Source organism: Cupressus sempervirens, chromosome 2, assembly GCF_028749045.1.
Source record: "Cupressus sempervirens isolate cs-2001-9-10 chromosome 2, ASM2874904v1, whole genome shotgun sequence".
Lineage (NCBI taxonomy): Eukaryota > Viridiplantae > Streptophyta > Pinopsida > Cupressales > Cupressaceae > Cupressus > Cupressus sempervirens.
Genome location: NC_143119.1, coordinates 773,148,344 through 773,170,908, shown reverse-complemented (window position 1 = coordinate 773,170,908; position 22,565 = coordinate 773,148,344). Strand labels below are relative to the sequence as shown.

Genomic DNA, 22,565 nt, shown 5'->3' with positions numbered 1-22,565 from the left:
ACGGCATCAACAAGCGGATTATATCTGAAGGTCACTATTCGCAGAAGAAAGTGATTGAACCTTGGCCTCTACATTGTAGACGAGATAAGAGAATTTCCAACACCGAGAGCAGAGGAAGGATACCTACGCCAAACATTGCAAACAAAAGACCATAGCACAATTTCCAGTAAGATCGATCACGTTCAGACAAAGGGTTCGGTTTAGAGCAACCAGGCTTTATGTCCTGTATGACACAACTGGTGCATGCACTGAATAAGGAGAAAGCAGATCAGACGTAGTCAACAACAACCATTTGAATTAGCGCATTTTTACATAGGCAACCCACAACAAACACACTCAGCAAGAATAGTCCAGATGAAAAGGAGAATATAGATAGAGCGGTGAAGAGTCCAATGAATATCTTAGTTCATGATTGAGGAAAGTATATTTGAGAGGAATGATTATAGAATAAAGAGTCCAAGCAAAATGAATACTATATCTTTTCACTCTAGCATTGGCATCACTGGTGTAAATATGTTGTGCAGACCCGTATCAAAATGACTCAGAAATAACATTCATATATAGTGTTGACGTCAACCTTCATACATCAAGATAATAGGCCAACTGGAATAGATATATATTTCTACAAGGGGACATTACAAATTGATAGATATCCAATCAATAGGAAGAGTATATTTCTCTTATATCACAATACATCATTAACATTTACATAGAGTAACTATTGGAGATATATATTGATATTAAGAGGAACCCCACACTCTACAACAGCGAGGGGTCAAAAGCTCAAATAAGTCATAACCATATCAATCTCTGAATTAGGAACCCATCACAATCCGAGTTATAATAACATTGTCCTAAAATGACCAAGACATCAAATACGGGACATTAGATCCTTGAATGGAATTTAGTTCTCAGTTCATTAAGATTCTAAATCTATCCAAACAATAGTTATTTTCATTTGACTATTCATGGCACATTATGTTTATTTTTTTGGATTGCAACTGCTCATACCGTTTTGCATTTTCTTTAAGAGAATTTTGAATTGGCCTTTTCCTCTAATATCTTGGAAATAATATGTTTGATCTTAGTAAATTATGAATACGAAAATATAAAATTTTGGAAGACAAATACTACATTGAATATTCTCAGACATATCAATTCTGGACGGATTGCATTTGATCTCTTCAATGGCTAGCTCTGAGACCTGGGTGCTGTTCATTTTAGCTTTGGCATAACCTTCTCGTCTAGGTTGGTAGATTGATCTTGGAAGTCAATTAACATTTGTAACATCCTTCTCATTTTGGAAATCATTATTTGTTGTCTAAGATTTAATCTCAAGGTTACCATTTACAAAGAGGACTAGAGCAACAAGGCAAATGGAAAATGAGGGCAGGCCTTAACTCCTCAAAGGTGTGCTGAATCAATGTATAGTTGCTGATTTTACTACGAGGTTGGTAGAGGACTGCAGTAGATTGCATAAAGAGAAACCAGCTTGGAAGAGCCTAGAATTTTCTGCCCTTTGTTTCAGAGGTTTTAAGGTAAGAGCCAATGCTTCCATTCTATGTGGAAAAAAGTACAAAGATCACAACACCTCTTCAACACAAACACGATAACCTGAAGATTACGTACTCAAATCTTCTTTTGCCATTCTGGTACATGGAAAGTGCAAATTGAAAATGAAGTGTTTCCACTGCTTGAAAAAGCATATTGCACGTGTTTACATTGCATGTTAAATTGTTATATTCTTCAGCTACAGGCACAAGTTTTTAAAACGACTTTCAGAAAAAAAATGCTTTACTACAATCTACTGAAATATATAGCACTTTAGGATCATTTTTGATCACGAACCCTCTTTTCCTTTCATGCAGTATAACTGCATTTTAAATAACTCAATTGTTGATATCTGCTTTTAATCATATTGAATATGTTTATGGGATTGTTGTGTCTTGATTTTTGTAGGAAAATAATTTAGCACTCTGCATTGTGGAGGGGCAAGGCCATAGAATTTTGTTCCTATTCTCTTAAGCAGATAAATTTGTGTGGTTTCTTACCATCTGTGCTTTTATCTTCAGCAGGAGAAAAGAAAATGGGTTTTGGTTTTTGCAAGATTATTTTTGGTGGTTATTGGTTCAATTATCTCCCATGCCACTCCCGAAGGTTTGTATTTACTGCCAAGGCTTGTCTGCTGCTACTTCTGTAGAATTATTTACTCATAATTGTTTTACATAATAGAAAGTACTGTCATTCTTTAAGAATGTGGCAGAGACACATATATTGATCTGCATATGAAAAAAGTGTTTGCCACACTCTTGTAGAATTTCCTTTATCTATAGATGATGCTTCAAACTTGGTTGGTCATTTATTTGCACTTTGGAGAGCACATCTAACAATATTCTCAAGCTAACAACTTGCACATTAATTTTCTTGTTCTAGGAAATGCTCTTCATGTAATACAAGAAAAACTCAATGGAGAAGCAAACTGGACAGGCGATGATCCTTGCTTAGCTTGGGATGGTGTGACTTGTTCTCAGAGTCATGTTGTTGAATTGTGAGCTATTTCGGTCTCCTAGAGTTTCTTTTTAGAGCATGCAATAAATTTTACTTGATAGAAACAATTGAAATTTTTTAAAATAGTCTGAATTTTATTTCAGAACTTTGTGATAATTTGCAGTTTTGCATACACTTTATTTTCTATGATTGACATAACGAATACAAGATTCAATGAAAAAACTTTATTGGAAGGGGATCGACAATTTCAAGTGCAGCAGAAGCATCAAATTAGACAAGAAGTTGTCTGGAAAACATATAACAAGTAAAATGTCTTTTAAGTGATATTTAATGAGTCAACAAATTTGTCTGATGGTGAAGTAATTGATCTGTCAAATTATGTTCTAGGTCTTATGCAGTTTCTCCAGTGTAAGTTGGTTCAACACTGAGCTTTTATTGTTTGGTAAATGTATCTTTCTGTATTGTATCCTGAGTGTAATATTCTGAGTTATATTAGTGGATTATAAACTGAGAGAGAGAGTTAAATAGTCATTCTGTCAAACAGTTCTCCTGCAATCTGTATTATGTTCTGATAACATTCTGTTCTTAAACTGTTAGGACAGTGATTAATATATCTGGATTGTGAGTTCGTCAAACAGCTGCAAAACCCTTCCTAATGTAGCTTGGAACCTCTTGGAATCGGTTTTATGATTACATGAGACTTAGGAAACTATGAAGAGAAACATGAAATCAAGAGGGGTGTACAGTTTCGAATGAACAATTTTAAAATGACTAAACATGCACGGAAACTGATAGCAGAACCTTCAGACTTAATCGTATATCAATAACAATATTACTTCAGCTTTTACAACCTGAGGGTGATCCAAACTAATGAATACATTGATGTCCAGAAGTTCACTTGAGGAAATTTTAACGTGTTTCAGCAAACAACTCCAAAAAGGGGGGTCTCGGGCATGGACGTTACAGACCTCGTGTGTTCTGGGCTTGCTGGAGTGAAGTCTTTGAAGACGCCTGCGCTGACTACCCGAGTCTGCTATCGACCCGCCTTGGTTGCCCTCCGCCACGCGATAGAGCCGGTTTCCTTCAACCTGTGGCAGCCTTACTCGCGTTTTTCCCAGACCTCCAACCGGTATAGATTCAAGCTCTCAATGCCGACCATCAGTGACCACCTGCTGCGAGCCCGCTGGAAAATATTAAAACGTGCGCCCAGTGGATTCAAACGCCCACACACCTGCCGACTGCGTGTCTCTTTATGTCTGGCGAAACCACCTGACGGAACGCCCACTCAACTTGCGATTACTGCTCTGTATCAGCCCCTCCAAATGCGTGGTGATCCCACGGGTTAAACTCCAGAAGGGACGTCCAAGAAATATTACACTAACAACCAATGGCACTGTCGTCTCTCCTCTTAACTATTCACCCGATTTAAGCACCTCAACAGACTGTAAGTAGGAAGTCGAATTTGCTGAATGTATACCACAGACTGGAAATAATACTCAGATCTCCTTACCTCCACAAGCTTGTTCCACCGCGTTTTTCAGACTTGCCGATTTATTGCCCAATGATACTCCTAGGAAAGAAGACTAGGGTGACGTCCAATCTTCCTGAAAATCTCAGTCCTGAGGGTTTTCGTCCTCAAGGCTCAGCCAGTCACATTTAAGCAACCAGTATTATCTGAATATTTAATAACATTCTTCTTGGTGATACTCCCAATGTAGGCTCTCCCTTTTATAACCTCGAAGTGAGGGAAAGACGTTGGCACGATGGATGTGGGATAAAACTCCATTTTCGTCCTGTAGTGACATAAGTCACTTTATAAAGTAAAATACTTTATAAACATGAAATGACTTTATTTTTCCTCTCACTTTAATGAAGTTCTGAAGTGACGTTGCTTTAAACTCCTGTTGTGACTGGTAAACATCCTGCCAACAATATTTAATCTATCTGGATGTGGAGATAGATTAAATTATGCCCATCTCTTCAGTACTGAGAAGGGGACATGACACTGAGGTATACCTATTATTGCTCAAACTAATGCTTAATACGAATCTGGCTTAACTGAAAATCAATAAGAACAAATCTGAAATTAAAATTGCTTGCACTCCTGGTACCATAGGACAATCTAATTGGCTCAGTAGAAGTAAGATAATATAGGTGGTGGGCATGCTCAATATTGTTTTACTCTGAAGATGTAGCTTTGAATAGATGCCAGCAACCACACAAGTTTTAATTAGGATCACATTTATTGCATCAGATTGCAGACCTATTCAATTGGGTATTTTTGATAGATTAGAAAAGTAAGCAAGATCAGAAGATTCATTAAATGACAATAATGAACAGACACAAACACAAATCAAACATAACTCATCACCAAGCCCTCCTAGTGGTCTCTATTCCTGTCAGAATGATGTGTAAGAAGCCAACCTTGCTATGTATGTAGCAATAACTCTTCCATTGAATCAACAAATTGAATGAAAATCAGCAGCAATTAAAGATAGCTGCTACAGGTTTCCCGAAAACAGTAGTCGCTGAAGAATGGGAATAAATTTTGACTATGACTTCTAGACTATACTCACCCTCTAATAATTACATTATGCAGATATTAGTGGTGGTGTATTGTCATACCAACAATTTTGAACAGAATATAAACAATTACAAGACGCAAATCAAATTACTACACTAGATTTTTCTCCTATTATTAATGACAATATCGACATTATGATAGTTTGTAGCAAGTCATTACTGCCACTAGGTGCAGGCCTTTGGTTTGTTACTAACATTAAGAATACTAGTGCTCTAATATTATACCATTACTATCCCTAATAGGATTATAATATTATAATATATTATTATAATCATACCATTGCTGTTTTTTTTTGAGTAATTTTGGAGGATTCTATTTGAAGCCCCACCAATAATATTGAATAATAAACAAATAATTTTTTTTTTGTTTTACTTTGTAACTGTCGCATTTGCGACGTCAACCCCCTGAATTGCGACGGGGATGCTGTAGCGGCGACGCCTAACGCCCATCGCAATTGCATTGGGATCCATCGCAATTGCGACGTCAACCAAGGGGATTGCGACGGGGTTGCTGTAGCGGCGATGCCAAAATCCTGTCGCAATTGCATTGGGATCCGACGCAATTGCGACACATTCCACAAGAATTATGGCCAGATGATGCCAGAATAAAGTGGCAATATAGCGACAGATAGCTGTCGTAATTGTGACAGGTGATGACAGACGTCGTAATTTGCGACTAAAAACGAGCGACGTCTACTACTGTCGCACTGGCAACACATGGCTGTCATAATTGCAACACATAGCCGTCGCAAAACAATGCCAAATGTATTAGTGTTCTTGCAAATTCTAAAGTAGACAAAACGTTTACTTGGACTAATGTATTTAGAGAATGATATGACTTCAAAGTTGCTTTCTTTCAAGTTGTCATAATATATTGGATTTTCTTAATCATACTACTGCATTACTGGAGTTCGGGATATTACAGTGGTATCAGAGCCACAAGACTTGCCAATTTGTGGGTAAATTATTGAAGTTGCAGGCTGGTTAAATCAGGAAAAATGTTAGATAGACATGAATAGGAAACCATATAACTTTAGTCACATCCGACCTGAACAGGCAGGATCTTCAAACCAGATTGATATTGAGGACAGTTACTCAGTTGATGAGGAACTAACCTTTGAGACAAGCATACAAGGTGAACAGAGTGAACAGGTTGAACAAATTGCATAGGTACAGGTCACTCAAATGGCTCACAATGTGGATGAACAAGAACGGGAAGTGAGGGAAATTTTGCGGGCTATTAGAGATGGATAGAGTAATATCACTACTGCACTTCAACAGCTTACAAGTGCTATGCAACAGCTAGCTCCGACACATAGGAGAGCACTGAGTCATCACAGTGGAGGTGGTAGTGTGGCAGGATCACCTCGGGCTAATAGGGCCCCCACACGGAACACTGACAGGCCATTGATGCCATTTTTGCTAAGAATAATGCTGAGGAAGAGGTAGCCCAACCTGCAGTAGCAGGCTTACTTCCGGATAATGTTATGGCCATGTACGATGAATGGGATCTGTTCCCTTATCCGATTAAACAAAATTTGTCTTTTGTTCAATATATGAATCAAAAAAGGGAGACAAAGAGACCACAACAGGACAGGAGGCCTAGGGCACAGAATAGGGACTTGAAGCACACCATGAACAAGTTATCCCTCCCCGCTTTTGATAGCAACAATAAGACATCTGCTAGAGCTTGGATTCACAAGCTAGACACCTATCTAACACTTAAGCCCATGTTGGACACAGAAGCCATTAGATTTGCCACAATGCATTTAAAGGGAGCAACATATGATTGGTGGCATCATGGGCTGGTCACTCGGGATCATGGTCTCATTACATCTTACCAGACTTTCAGCTCTAAGCTGATCACCCGTTTTGACAAGAAGGATATTGAGGTCTACTACAAGGATTTGGCGCAGTTGCGACAGGGTGGATCTCTAGATCACTTCATTAATGATTTTCAGCGGATCTCGATTATGGTTCCGGATATGACAGAACAACGTAAGGTAATGTTGTTCGCTAAGGGCTTACAGGACAGATTTAGAGGCTCGGTCAAGGTCCTTAAACCAAACACATTGGATGATGCTATTAAAATCGCTCATGATCTGGATTCACCTACTTCAATACTATAGCCTCCTAAGAAACCTTATAAGGGGTCTACTTTAATCCAGAAGAACAAGAATCAGTATAAGACTTCCCCTCCCAAATTGGACTTTGAGACACGGAATGAACAAAGGAGGTAGAAGCTATGCTTCACTTTTAGGGAGCCATGGACATCAAATCACAGATGCCTTGGCAAAGGTAAAATACATTATGTCGAGGTTATGTCTGAAGAGGACGATGAACAGCAAGGGGGCAGCAATGTTGATGGCAGTAATAAAGAAGAAAGTGAGGAGCAAGCTCCTAAAGAGAGGAAGAAGGAATCCACTCCAGGACAATCCCCCATCATAGCTTCCCTTTCTAGCAATCCCATGGGTCACCCCTTTCACTTGAAGGGTGTAGTTAGAGGGCATCACATAATTTCATAAGCACACGCTGGGCATCAAAGAGAAGATTACAGGTTGATGATATATGCGAGTTCAAAGTTAAGGTAGCGGGAGTTGAGAGATTAAGGTGCACGAAAAGTGCCAAGGCTCTCGATTCACTTTGATGACTATATCTTTTAGAGGCAATTTTTTATGTAGTTGACTTGGATGGGTTAGACGCCATGCTGGCTAGGCAATGGTTACAGATAGTCGGCAGGTGCATAGTTGATCATGATAAGATGCAACTAGAATTAATACAAGATGGCCGACAGGTGATTCTCAAGGCCATGCCAGAGGGTGAACCCAAGTTGAATTCAGCGCATAGGATGGAGGCTATTATAAGGCATGATGACATGGAGTGGGCAGCGCACTGTTTCATTTCCTCTAAGGAAACATTAGGTTCAAGACGGTAGCTTCATGTTGACATTCAGTCGGTGCTTGATAAGCACAAGAGGGTTTTTAAATGTTACATCCCAAATTTTGCCCTAATTTTTTATTTGATTATAGCTATTGGTTTAACAGATTTTTTTTTTTTCCTGATCATGTGAAACAAGTTAGTTAATTATATACATTGTATCAACTGTTACCAGATTATTTCTTTTTCCTAATCATGTGAAACGAGTTAGTTAATTATATATGTTGTACCAACTGCTAACGAATTATTTCTTTCATGATCATGTGAAATGAGTTAGTTATTATAGACGTTGAGGAAAATAATCAAACAACCTATAATTGTCATTAGATGATTGACAATTGTTTGATTGAAATTAACGATCAATATATTTTTGAATTAATGTCTTAGCGAGAATGTTTTGCTTGGGTAATTGCAAGAAGAGGACTGAAGAGAGGGGAAGCATTGCTAAACGGGATCATCGGAAGGGGATGGTCGATTGATCCAGTCACCAGGATGGACAGGTATGACCTAAGACTACCTTGGAAAGGATACGAAGACTTGACCACAGATTGCATTATAGGACCGCATGAGCTATTAGGAAAACAATATAATAAAAACTTAAATAATCTAAATTAAATATAATTCATACCTTTTAAGATTTAATATTGATTTTCTCTTATTTAATCATTATTATAAACTCGTAAATACAAACTCGTATATATAAAAATGAAGTGGCACCAATAAATTATAAATAAATAATCTAATGATACCATCTCATCGATATACATACATGAACGTACATAAGAGCTTATAATAATAATAAAATAAAAGATTTAATCATTTCATTTTCTCCTCATTTACCTTCCCGCTTTTATTCCTTTTCAATTCGAAATTCTTGAAGCACTGAACAGACTTCTTGAAAAACGTATGGAAGCCGAGGAATCTCGGCTTTGTACTATTAAGGAGCTACGATCAGGAATGAAGAAAGGTCTCTCACATATTAGGTTCACTCCACCAAGTTCATTGCGTTACTCTTTCCTTACCACCGATCATCATACTATTTATGCTTCTGAATCCTTGCAATTACATCAAAAGTCATTTGCTGTTGATACCAATACATCCTCTGCTACCGAAGTGAAGCCGTAACCAAGCTTCAGATTTGCTGGAGATCAAGTTTCAATCGAACTCCCAGGTCATACTCTTGTTTGGTAATCCTTGATCAACCGATTGAGTAGTGTTTGCAATGGCAAGTTTTTTACTTAGAAACAGTGATAGATATGGAACCGATTATACCTGAACTTAGCCGAATGTAAATAAATGCATATGTATTCTCATCCATTATTTTTATTCTGCTCTCTCTCACTCTGGTTCGACATATTCTCCTCAGCTGGTTAGGATTGACTAGTAGAGATAATCCAATATGCTATATGTTGTTGTCCGAGGTATTTATGATACCAATCTCTAAATGATCTTGAGCTTACATCAAATATGCAGCCTATTGAAAACTGGGATAACTATGAATGTTGAATGAATCCTTATGATTGTAATAAACATATATACCAGGCATGAAATCAAAATACTTGACACCAAGGAGTTCACCTGGCATTGAAGCCATAGTATGGGTGAAGAGGTGTAAGACCAAGTCAAAACCATGAGAACACTAAGGAATTCACCCGGCAAAGAGGCCAATGAGTGGTGAAGAGGTGTAAACTTAACATGCAAATAAAAATAAAGAAATCAGATTGGAATAAATAATTAAATAGCTCATGCATGTCCTCATAATGGAACCTGTTGTCAAGTCGAGTGGTGGAGATCGAGTTCACAAACCCAATTTGAAATCCTTGGCCAAGGTAGATATAGGTAGATGTGCCAATCATGGGATTTTTTTGTTTGTCCAGAAGCTTCAATTATTTAGGAATAACTGATGGGACACTCAAACCACCAGGTAGCTCGAATGGCTGGACTTAAGAACATCCCAAGTCCGATCCCAAGGTAGGGAGGGTCGTCCTATTAAGTTAAGATGTGTGGGGATAAGTATGGTCCGTGGTTGGGAGGTTAACCCTATGTCAATGCTTTTCCTCTCACCAATGCCAAGGCTTGAACAACATGACAAAAGGATTTCTCCATTAATTTTTGTATTTCTTTGCACCTTTACCTTTAGATTCATTGAAGATTAAATAGATAGATGTTACTTTTCTTTCAGCTGAACATGTTATCAGTTAGATTAAAGATATTAGTTGATAGTTGTATTTTACTTTCAGCTGAACATGTTATCAGTTAGAATGATTAAAAATGTTAGCAGCGTATTCATTTATTTATTTAATTTCAATAGATAATTTTAATTTGTAAACTGATTAGGAAGCAATTACTCCCTTCTAGTTAAAAATAGTTAAAGGAAGTCTTTTTCATGTGAAATGGAATCAGTTATTAGATCATTAGGTGTTTTAATTTGGTTAGGAAAATTCGTTTGTTCCATTGAAGACATACCCCCGAGTATTTCCCCCAGATAAAGGGTTTGAGCATATCATTGAGTTAGAGGAGGGTGTCAAACCCGTCATTACCACTACTTATTGTCACCCCAGGCACTATAAAGAGGAAATAGAAAGGACAATTAAGGAACTCTTAGACATGGGACACATCAGACCCAGCTCCAACCTTTTTGCTGCTTCGGTAGTTTTGGTGAAGAAGGATGGTACTCTTCGCATGTGTATTTGATTACTGAGCTCTCAACAAGAGGACCATTAAGAATAGGTACCCTATTCCTTGCATTGATGAGTTATTAGACAAACTTCATGGGGTTGTCTACTTTTCAAAGATAGATCTAAGATCTGGATACTATCAGCAATGGGTTCATGAGGAGGATGTGCATAAGACAGCTTTCGGTGCCACTACGGACACTATGCGTTCTTGGTTATGCCATTTGGGCTCACTAATGTGCCAGCCACATTTTAGTCATGTATGAACCATTTTTCGAAAATAGTTGTGCAAGAGCGTGTTGGTATTCGTTGACAATATCTTGGTTTTCAGCAAAACTTAGAAGGAGCATTTGCAACACTTAGATGAGGTACTTAGCATTATGGAGGAGCATTCTTTGTTTGCGAAGGAATCGACGTGTGAGTTTGGCTTGACTGAGATTCTTTACCTTGGACACGTGATTGGTGTAGATGGGGCAAAGGTACACCAGGAAAAGATGCGAGCAATCCTAGATTGGCCACCTCCAAGAAACATATCAGATTTAAGGGGCTTCCTTGGTCTTTGCTCTTATTACAGGAGGTTCGCTAGAGGCTTCTCTCAGACAGCAGCTCCCCTCACCAATCTCACACGAAAAGGGGCATTCAGGTGGACAAATGATGCAGAGGTGACCTTTGATAAGCTCAAGAAAGTGATGAGCACATCCCTAGTTCTAGCACTTCCCAACTTCTCTTGCCCTTTTGTCTTAGAGTGTGATGCTTCAGGGAGCAGAATTGGCTCAGTTTTGATGCAGGATAGACATCTGATAGCTTATGAGAGTTAGAAGCTCAAGAACAATGAGAGATTGCACTCCACCTATGACAAGAAAATGCTAGCCATTATGCACGCTTCAGCCAAGTTTAGACAGTACTTGGTGGGTGGCAAATTCACGATTAAGACAAATCACAACAGCCTACAATACTTCTTAAAACGGAAGTATCTGAATGAAAGACAACAAAAGTGGATCAGCAAGATTCAAGCCTATGATTTTGATATCGAGTATGTTAAGGGTAAGAACAATATAGTTGTTGATGCACTTTCCAAGAGACCTTCAGTAGCAAAATGTTGTGCCATTTCTGAGATATCGGCAGTTTGGAAGTCTCAATTACTGGTTGAGTATTCTAGGAATACTCAAGCTTGTCAGATCATAGATGGACAACTCCAGGAAAACAGGTACAAGGTAATCGATGATATGATTTTTTATAACGATAGGATCTACCTCGTACTAGAATCCAAGCTTAAGGAAAAGATTATGGATACTCTTCATGATGCCCCGTTAGCCGAACACCCAGGTTACTTCAAAACCTATAGGCAGGTCAGAGAGAGGTTCTCATGGAAGGGTCTCAAGGACGCCATCCTTCAGCATGTCAGAGAATGCTAGACTTGTCAACAAAACAAGTCAGAGCACAAGTTCCCAACCAGATTATTACAGCTTCTTCCTATTCCAATACAGAAATGGGAGAGTATTTCTATGGATTTCATTACAGAATTGCCAAGAATGCAGAGCAGAGATTCCATTTTTGTGGTTGTGGACAGATTGACTAAATTTGCTCACTTTCATGCTATAGCGGCAGATTAGTCGACCTCTCAGGTAGCGGAGTTATTTTTTCAAGAGGTTTTTCGTCTACACAGTCTCCCTCAGACCATTGTGAGTGACAGAGATAGCAAATCTCTCAGCACTTTTTTGCAGGAATTAATCAGATTGGCAAGTACGGAATTGACAAACAGCACAAGTTACCACCCACAAACGGAGGGGCATACTGAGATAGTAAACAAATGGGTGGAGAGTTGTTTCCAGAACTATGTAGCCGGGCAACTCAGAGCGTGGGTCAAATGGTTATATCTAGGGGAGTACTGCTACAACTCCTACCACATGTCCATCCAGATGACACCGTTTGGAACCCTCTATGGCAGCGAACCACTATCATTCGTAGCTCTGGCCTTACAAGACAGCAGAGCACCGCTAGCTAGAGATTGGATACAGGATCAACAGGACATTCTCAGATCTCTTTAGGAGAACATTTTACATGCTCAGAATCAACCTAAGATGTACGCTGATCGTCGTAGGATAGAGCAGATTTTTGAGTCAGGTGACATGGTTTACCTTCATCTCCAACCTTACAGGCAAAGCTCCTTGAAGAAGAGTGGGTCCCAAAAACTTCAACCTAGATTTTATGGTCCCTATCGCATTACTCAGAGGGTTGGAGAGGTTGCTTATGAGGTGGACTTGCCAGATGACAATAGAATTCATAACGTATTCCATGTGACCTACCTCAAGAAGCCGATTGGTCAACATGTAGTGCCTTCCATTGGATTGCCCCCCCTTGATGTGGAAGGGAAGTTGGTTTTGATTCCAGCCAAGGTGATTGAGAACAGAGAAAGGAAGTTGCGTAACAGGTCCATCAAGGAGTATCTAATTCGCTAGAAAGATGCCACTTGGGAGGGCGAATCAATCCTGCAGCATCCGGCACTAAGATTGCTCAAGGGCAAGCAATTCCGGGAAAGGAGGACTGTAATGTCCCCTTCTTCACGCTAGGCCTATTGGCGCATTGTTGGTCAATCTTCCCATCCAAATAGGCTAACGGCATTTATCTTGAGGATGCCAGCCAGTCACAGGATTATATTTGGTTTCGTTGGGGAGATAATTAAGTTGTGGAGCCTTCTATAGTTAAGTCACTTTATTTTATAAAGTTACTTTATGATTTAAAGTCATTTTATAACAAAAGTAACTTAAAGTGACTAAAAGACGAAAATAGCTTTTATCCCACATTGCCTAGTTGTTTGTATTTGCCCTCATGTCGAGGTTATAAAAGCAAGGAGCTTCATTGGGATTGGCACCATGAAAATATATCAACATATTGTTTATGCGACTGGCTTTCTTAAGGACGAAACCCGTTAAGAAGTTTGGGAGACTGGACATAGCCCCAGTGTCTCTTGGAAATGTGCACACAAGTTCAGGTACGGGAATTGCAGAATAGTGTTTTGTTTCAGTCCCTTTTCCAGCAGTTAACAGTGAAGATTATTGGGAGTTTTAGTTTGCACAAGCAAAAGGGCAAAACGTAGAATCAGTGATCCACGATATAGGAGAAAGGGAGAAGAGTGTGACAGCAGTCGGGCCAAGGCAAACTACAGGTACGTACATATACTACAGAACCGAGGTACCCTGACCACAGTGAAGGAGAACGGCAGTGTTCTGTGGCAGTCTATAGCGTGGAGAGTGGGAGGCAGTGTGAAGTACGAATAACCTCCATATGGGTTGGGAGATAAGCCCAGGCCTTGTCTTGAACCATTAAACGTTGGGAGACCCGACTATGCAATAACAGATTTGTAGGGGGGAGCATTACACATCCGGACTGTTGTCCGCAAGCCCTGCACATATCTGGGGTGAGTTAAGTGTGCTGTAAGTGGAACAAGGAAACCACAGATCCATACTATCCCACTAGGTTATGGGTTCCTACAGCAAACAGGAGTGCAGGAGTGGCATTCAGAGCTGGGACTTGCAGAAAGCACGTACAGTGAAGAGCAGATAAATAGGAGCCATATAGGCAGCCAGTACCATCAACGATCACACTCGCGTTCTTGCTACCTTATTTTGTATCATGTTCATGTAATCAATATTGTTTTAATGGTTCAAACTCTGCATATGAATGTATAATTTCATCCAATATTTATTCCTGCAAATTCTGTAGTAGACAAAACGTGTACTTGGACTGATGTATTTAGAGAATGATATGGCTTCAAAGTTGCTTTCTTTCAAGTTGTCATAATATATTGGATTTTCTTAATCATACTGCTGCATTACTGGAGTTTGGGATATTACACAATGGGAGCTTTTACAGACATGTGATCAACTTTTAGTGGCCTGAGTTAAGTAATTAAGGGCCTGCAACTTGTTTCTTGGTGGCCATGTACACATTTGGAGTTGCTACTGGGTAGATTGTTGCATCATTATTATATCGGATATGGGTCTGCTGCAAATCATCCAAGTGTTGGAAGTTAACAGGTTCATTTGTCTATAATTGTCTTAATAATGTTGCAGCAGCAGTATTGGGAAAATTAATATGTATTGCAAGTAATTCAACTGTGGTATTTGCAAATGATAGTTGATTAGGCTGGAAGATCGAATTATATTTTGTTATTCACTCTGGCATTGTTTCTCGGTGCAAAACAATAATCTGCATTGCAAGTTCATTCATACTGTGTTAGTTGGCATATATATATTTGAGTGATAAATTGTTTCCTGTTCCAATATTTGAGTTTGCTTGCCAAGTGTTCGACGGAATGTGGAACAACTGATTAGTGGATGAATTTAGAGTTTGTCTAAGATATAACCAGCAGGGGTTATTACATAGTTATCAAAAGACAGGTACCAGTACTGGTACAACCATACAAGAGATGAGGACCACTACTGATACACCAATTTTAGAAAAGGTCAGAGACAAGAATATATATATTTATATATATATAGGATATTAAATAGTAGAATGCTAAAAAAAAATTAAAAAGCTAACATTTTGAAATGTTGAAATGGATTGTTATATTTAAATTTGACAATCACTATAATAATAGGGAAAAAAAATATAATCTCATCTGGAGATGACAAAGAAACTGGAGGTGAATCCCACTAATTTTAAAATCATAGTATGGGGAAGGTTGGAAATGTAAAGATGATTATTATTACTATCAATTGATAAAACTCCAATACATATACACACCTTAAGCCTTCCTAAAAAATTTGTAAAATTATATGAAAAAATTACAAGATTATTAATGTATTCCATTCTTTTAATTTCTCTCAACTACACATGAGTACTTTTAGAAATACAATGTAATTTATGAAATATATTCACAGGAGTCATGTTGTAAACTTCCACAAGTTTTAAGGGACGCTTATAGAGGATGTTTCTGCATTTTCAAATGATGCTTATAGAGGACGTTTCCACATTTTCAAGGGATTATAGGGGATGTATAGGAGACAGGAAAAAACTCCACCTTAAGTCTTCTAATGCCAAGAGATGCGTCCATACAGGGCCATGTATCTGATACAAGAAACTGGGGGTCGGGCTACATGTCTTCCTGGTAACAATGGTTTGAAGCGAAATAGAGGCAAGTTTTTCCCCAAAAACGCCCAAGGAGGTTGAAAAACCAGCTGCATCCCAGCCCCATCTCACTGTTGGGAGTGGTTAAACTGCTTTCTTTGGGTATTGTTACAGGAATCCTTCTATAGATTTTAGATCCACAGATGTCTTATACGTTTAATGAAACACACTTCCTAGTGCAAAACTTAACAGGCTATGCTAAAGCTCAGATCTTAAAGGAGACAGACTTATTTATAGTTACTATTTCAAATAGGGTGCAAAAGCTTAAGGAAAGAGCTCTTACATGGTAATAAATTCACTCACGTCGTTGAGATTCCTTAAATCTGGAATCTGACGGTTCTGCACAAACTTCCTAATCCTACGAGAAACACCAACAGGTTGTAAAGTTACCGCATAATGTCGGAAGTCAATCAGCTTGGTCTCTTTATTGTAACTAAGTAATACTACTCTTTGACATGAAGACAGCTTCACCTGTCAAAAAGAAACGGTTTTACTGTTGGCTGCTAAAAGAAAAATACTTGAAATCTCGTAGTGGAAGGGAGATTATTTGTGGTATAAAATGAGGTGCAGAGTAATACAATTACAATTCAATGTGCTTTAAATACTCACAGTATTCACATCAATGACCGGAAATATATTTTGAAACATAACAGATGTCAGCTTTAGCTGTTGCTCTTCAGATCCAAAACCAGCTAAAACAATCTGCAAAATAGCATAAACACAATACTCTGTCAGAAAAAATATTCATGGGTTAACTAAACAAGGAATACTAATCAGCCAGGTTAATTGTGAGGCCAACTATTTGACATACCCAGATAGACACTATTTTGATTTTGTCAATTTGATGCAGCATGATACACTATGTTGTCTTGATTATCATGGTTTAATATATATGCTCCCTTAGTTCCTAGTTTTTTACTTACCTTCAATTGTAGAAATGACTGAATGTGTTAGTGACATGAACTCTATCAGATTCATCATAAGCTTATTATGCAATTTATTTTGTAATGTTGTAATGAGTTAGTAGTGAAATTGGTAGAATAAATGATTATAGAAAGAAAAAAATTGCATAATATTATTGTTGCATCTAATTGACTTTGGAAAAGAATAAATCTTGTTTAGGGATACGCATGAGATTATCTGATTTAATAGCTTCGGCCATTATGTGTTGGAAGTATTAACATGTAAATTCAAGCATGCACAAACATTATTCCATGGGCCATGAAAAACTGGAGATACCTTGGGAACCCTATGTGCTGATAATAAAAGCCAAGACCATGGCCCATGTGGAAGGGCTAAGGTCTTGTATTTATTGTGTTTAATTTCATGATATGTTGAGCATGTATGTCATTATGTTTAAAAGTGAGTAGTCCATATTTGCGGGTAAGGGTTTTTGTTCTATCATTTTAATTTTCCAATTTCGAGTGCATACTTTATCAACATTTTTAAGTGACGTGAAAAGCAAAAATTTGTCTTTTTTTACTAGTTTTAAACACCCACGTGGTACCTATAGGTTGGGGGCTTATTTTAAGGCCATATATTGGGCAATATCCAAGATATGGCCCCTCTTATTTGCCCTTAAGAAGGATGAGAGATTTGAGTTTTGTGGGTAGGGTGGAATGTTTGTGAAAAGGGTCTCAAGTGGTAGATGTCCAACTCTCACCAACCCTCTCTTAAAAGAGTTGAGGACATTTTGGTTGGAGTGGAGAACACTCTATACCCTTTGAAATACCCAAAAGTCTCACTCAAGTGTGAGTACAAGAGAGGGTTTGAGCTAGCCAGATAAATGAGAGATTGACATTGTCATGCTCTCATCCAAGGGATCCTAAATGAGGGTTCCTATGAAACTCCATTAAAAGAATGGGAAAGGGTTCTCTTTTTGTTCTTTGATTTGCATTTGAATTTTGGGAGGTAAATCTTGCTTGCTTGGAAAATAAATAAGTGGTAGAAGGCTTGGCTTGGAGCTCTTAACCAACCTCCCATCTCTTTGAGTAAATTTGTTGAGGGCATGTTTTCAATTTAAGCATGTGATATGAAATGTTAACCGTGTTGAGTATTTCCTCTATTAGGAGAAATTCCCCCTTAGAGGAGATAAAATGGGCATGAGTATCACATTTGAGCTTTAGTATATCGTGGAGTTGGCTGAAACATGGAGTATGGGTATGAAGATGTGGTAGAAGTTTTTGGGTAAATGATGAATTAAGTTATTTGAATTCAAAAGTTTCAAACATCAGAGAGAATTGGGTATTATGATTTTCCATAATGTGTTGTTTTTGTTGTCAGTTTGAGTGTGTATCCAGTACCTCATCAGGAATCTCCTAGCTTTGGGGTGGCCGATTTTCCCACCTAGGCTGGGAGTTGTGCATCCCATGGTCTTTAAAAAGGATTGTTAGTCATGTGTAGATGGGGGAAGACTAAAGACTTCCAGATTTGTTTTGCACAGAAAGTTCCATCACCAAATATGGCTCTTAAAAACAGAAATGTATTGTAAAACCATTATGTAGTACAAAGGAAAATACTGTAGGTGTATGAAAGTATGTGTAAGGACTGTGATGGATAAGCTGCTGTATGTAAACCAAGCCTTCCAAGAATTCTGCAGTAGTTCTCTCTTTTTCTAAGAAAAGAAAATACATATGTGAAAGCTCTGTTTGCAATATTCCTTGTATTTTATCCAAAAAATAAAGTTCCAATTCTCAGTGTTTAACTCTTAAATTTAAATAATATACCAATGGCCTGCATTGTGGATGCAGTATTTTAGAAAGCCTGCAGTTCAAATATTATGTCTTTTGAGGGAAAAAAAATAGTTGTGCTTTGCCTTGGTTAAAAATGGCCATGAGATTAATGAGAAACAACTACAACAGTTCAGACAACTTCCCTAGATTCGCTCAACTACCAGTAAGTTATGGTATTTTCTTAGCATCCTAATGTCCACCAATCCTAAATAGAAACAGCAACAAAGTCTACATAATAAAAAAGTGAAAAAATTTGAAGGAAACATATGCTACAGCAGAAACATAACATTTCATGTAGCTGTAACACTCAAATCTAATAAGTAATTAAATTTATCTTCACTCTCTAGCAGCTAAGTTGTACAGCCCATCATTGACATCATGGCTGAAACATTGAAAATACTGATAATAACAGATATAGTAGCTCATAAAAGACTCACCAAAGGTGGGGTTTTATAAAGTGTCGATGATGATGACTTGGGCCTTGATTGGGAGCGTGCAATATCAGCTGCCAGTGAATACTCATGTATTTTGAATGTCAATGTTGGACCATGCGGACACCTTGCCACTCTAAGATAAGGGGCATTATCTGTATTCGACACCACCAATAAGTGCGTTACCCCAAGCGGTGCAGCAACATGCACAAAATCTTTGAGAGTATTCTTTCTCTTTTCCTGATCTCAAAAATGGAAATCAATACAATTAAACAAAACTTCAAAGGCTTAATGCTTAAAACATGGTTGTATTCAAATAAATGTTCCAAAACACTACAAATCTGGAAGAGGAAAACAAATAAACTAGCAAGTAAGCAAAACTACAATCATCCCAGCCACCAAAATAAAGAAAGATATTTACTCACATCAAAAATTATGCTGTCCTAACCAGTAAAAGAGTGAATTAAACTGGTAAAATCTATCTTGATTGTCAGGCACTCAAAACATCATGTTTTAAAAGGAAATTCTTAACACAACCTTTAAATCAAGGCACAACTTCAAATCTCACAAGGCATTCTTAAGTGTGGACTATAGAAAAATGAACATGACTAGAACAGATTTGGCAAAATAGACAAACATACTCACATATATGTACATGCATATGGCAGGGGCGGGCGGGGCATGTGCATGTATCATATGCACACACACACACACACATATGGCCCTTCAAAGGAGAACAGTGTCCAGAGATACCTTTAGTCATATCAGCAAAATACAAAAAAAAAATAACATGCAGGGATTGGCTCTAGCCAGGCCCCCATTTGTGATGTCCTAATTACTAAGCCCGTATATCCTCAAGCCACATGAACTAATTCAATCCTGCAACTGCTATCCATGTTTTTCAACAGTTTAACCATCTATTATATACCCCTGGGAAAGAAACGTAGAAAGATACAAATAAGAAATGTGCATTTAAGGATGTTTTCCTTTGGCTATTTTTCCCAATCGCCTAATTTTTTACAAAATTCCAAAAAGATAGAATTCTGCTCATTAAATCTAATATCAAATATACATGTTTTACTACTGAAGTGTATCTTATCTCCTCAAAAGTCAGTTTGGAGTTCATTTCTAAAAATTTGAACAAAAAATATTCACATATTCGACACTACAGAAAAGTTTGACTCTTTAATATTTTCTTGTCTACATTCACACACTGAAGGAATTGATAAAGATCTAAAGTTGAATAGCTATTTTCTTGCCTATATTTCAATATCTAAGTTGCATTTACATTAGATATTTTACCTAGTTCAACCAAAAAAGAGTATAGATAGTGAGGTCAAGCTAGATGCTGCTTATGGCAACATGTCAATTTTTTTGTTTGAAGTTGGATTAAATGCTAACCTTCAAATTAAGAGCAGTATGGGGAAGCATAAGTTTCCGAATGTCCATCTGTAGCTGCTTTAGCAGTGGCGGCAATTTGCCCCTTGATATCACAAAGCTCTTTGGCACCTTCTCGCTCTCCTTTTCCCGTGACTCTGGATTAATTGCATGCGTACGCTTCTTCTTCTATACTCCCCAAAAATATAACATTAAATATTCAAAGCTGGCCCAAAAAACAATTCTGAAAAGCAAACAAAAGGAAAGATAATTCTAATATGAAGGAGAAAAGATGGTCTAAGGATCCAAATTACCCTTCCAGTGCGTGCCATTGCAGAACTTCAATGAGATCAGAGTTTTACCGACTACCAAATGCAACTATAGGAGGTGCAAGAGATGTGTCCAGGGAAATTCAAGAAATTCAAGGAAATGCCTTCATCCTCTTCTCCCTACACACAACCATTATTATCTTCAGATTTTAATTGTACAAGATTTTCCACAAGCCATAATATTTGTTTACACCCAAAATAAGCAAATGCAGCTACAAGATTATTAGACTCTTGTAATGATACAAAATACAAAATAACATTTCATGTCATTGTAAAATGAAATACCAGGTCATGTCAACCTGTACAAAAGTTTCTTGCCCAAAAAAACTTCAAAATATACATAGATGTAGAAAATATAAAACACGTTAATTCGTATTTACTCTTTTGACAAGCCACAGTTGTTTAGATTAGCACCATTATTTTTTTTAGTAACATGACAGAACAAAACCAATAGAGCTAAGAAAAAACAGTCAAATAAGCTCGAATTTTTGAAAAAAATTGTCTTTACATGGGTCCTTTATTTGCTCATCAATTATGTTTTACTTAGCACATATGATCAAATAGCATCTCCAAATTATTTGAGATTTAAACAGAATCACCTCACCACATTGTCATAAAGTTGTATGAACCCTAAATCTTTATTGAGTTAATTCCATAACGAAAAAAGTTCCTAAATGTCATAGGAAGTAATACAATCATGTCAATAAATTTTAGCTCAATGATGTACTTTGAATTAAGTCCTCTTTAATAATGCGAATGGAATTATCATGGCTTTGGTCAATGGAACAAGAGCTTTAAAATAATCGGTAACACTTATAATCACTTCAATTAAGATAAATAGTTTCAATCATTTTATAAATTTCAAGAGTAATCTATTATGGTTCCTCTTTTATTCCTAGAATGAACCTTATACAAGAACACATTGTAGTATGTAATAAAGTAATATTGTAATTAGCATTAGTTAAGCCCTACTGGGTCAAGTAGTTAGGAAGCGGGGGGTTGCATCCATTGATTCTCCCAACCGACCGACCATTATATAAGAACTTGGAATTATGAATGACGTACTCATGTTTTTGGTAATCAATAAAGTAATAAAACTTCCTCACCAATTGGTATTCTGGTAATGAATGTTTTGATGGTATTGTTGAATCCATGTTATATTGTTTTGTATATTGTGCATTGATAGATAGATAGATAGATAAAATTTTAACATCCACGAGGCTAAAAATAGCCTATGGGACAGCAAGACAACTCAAGCAGAATTAAGTAACAATGTTCGTTGCTTGTGTAGGATGATGATGAGTCCACCCAATTGCTGAATGTACTCTTCGTTGAATAAGTTATGCCAAGAACTGTCACATATAGTGTCCACAAATTTATCTCTACTACTCTTGTAGGCTTCACATTCTAAAATAAAGTGCTGTTCAGTTTCCACTTTCCTAGAATTGCAGAATCTGCAAATTCTTTCTTCCCAAGCCACCTTTGGCCTCTTCCAACGTCCGGTCTCACAACGAAGTTGGTGAGAGTTGGTTCTCAGCTGAGCAATAAGAATTTTAGCTCTCTAAGAAATGTTGGCTCCTATGTATGCTTTTTGGAGTTGATCACAAGCGGGGTTGAACTCATTTATATAATATAATTTCTTCCTTCCGATCTCGCTTCTCCAATTTCTCTTGTAGAATTTCTCCATGACAAAGACCTTTATTTCTTTATTATTTGTGGGGCACATATTGAATTGAATATTCCATTTACTCATCCATTTGATGTTTTGTTGCATCCATGTCCTTTTTCGCTGACATAGTGTGTCACTAAAGACCACTTTAGGCCATCTATCCTCTTCCATTTTTTCGATTCTTTTTAGAT

At 37.6% G+C, this 22,565-nt stretch overlaps 1 protein-coding gene across 1 annotated transcript in view; it reads right to left on the bottom strand.

The window, feature by feature from the left end:
* Positions 1-22,565, bottom strand: part of LOC149575752 (peter Pan-like protein) — a 46,561-nt gene that overhangs the window by 12,119 nt on the left and 11,877 nt on the right. Inside the window, exons 3-7 of the mRNA XM_089815544.1 lie at positions 20,691-20,825; positions 20,401-20,565; positions 19,006-19,239; positions 16,446-16,538; positions 16,120-16,307 (exon numbers count right to left, since the gene is read on the bottom strand). Coding sequence (XP_089671670.1) covers positions 16,120-16,307; positions 16,446-16,538; positions 19,006-19,239; positions 20,401-20,565; positions 20,691-20,708 — 698 coding nt within the window. The 5' untranslated portion in view covers positions 20,709-20,825. The remainder of the gene's footprint in view (positions 1-16,119; positions 16,308-16,445; positions 16,539-19,005; positions 19,240-20,400; positions 20,566-20,690; positions 20,826-22,565) is intronic.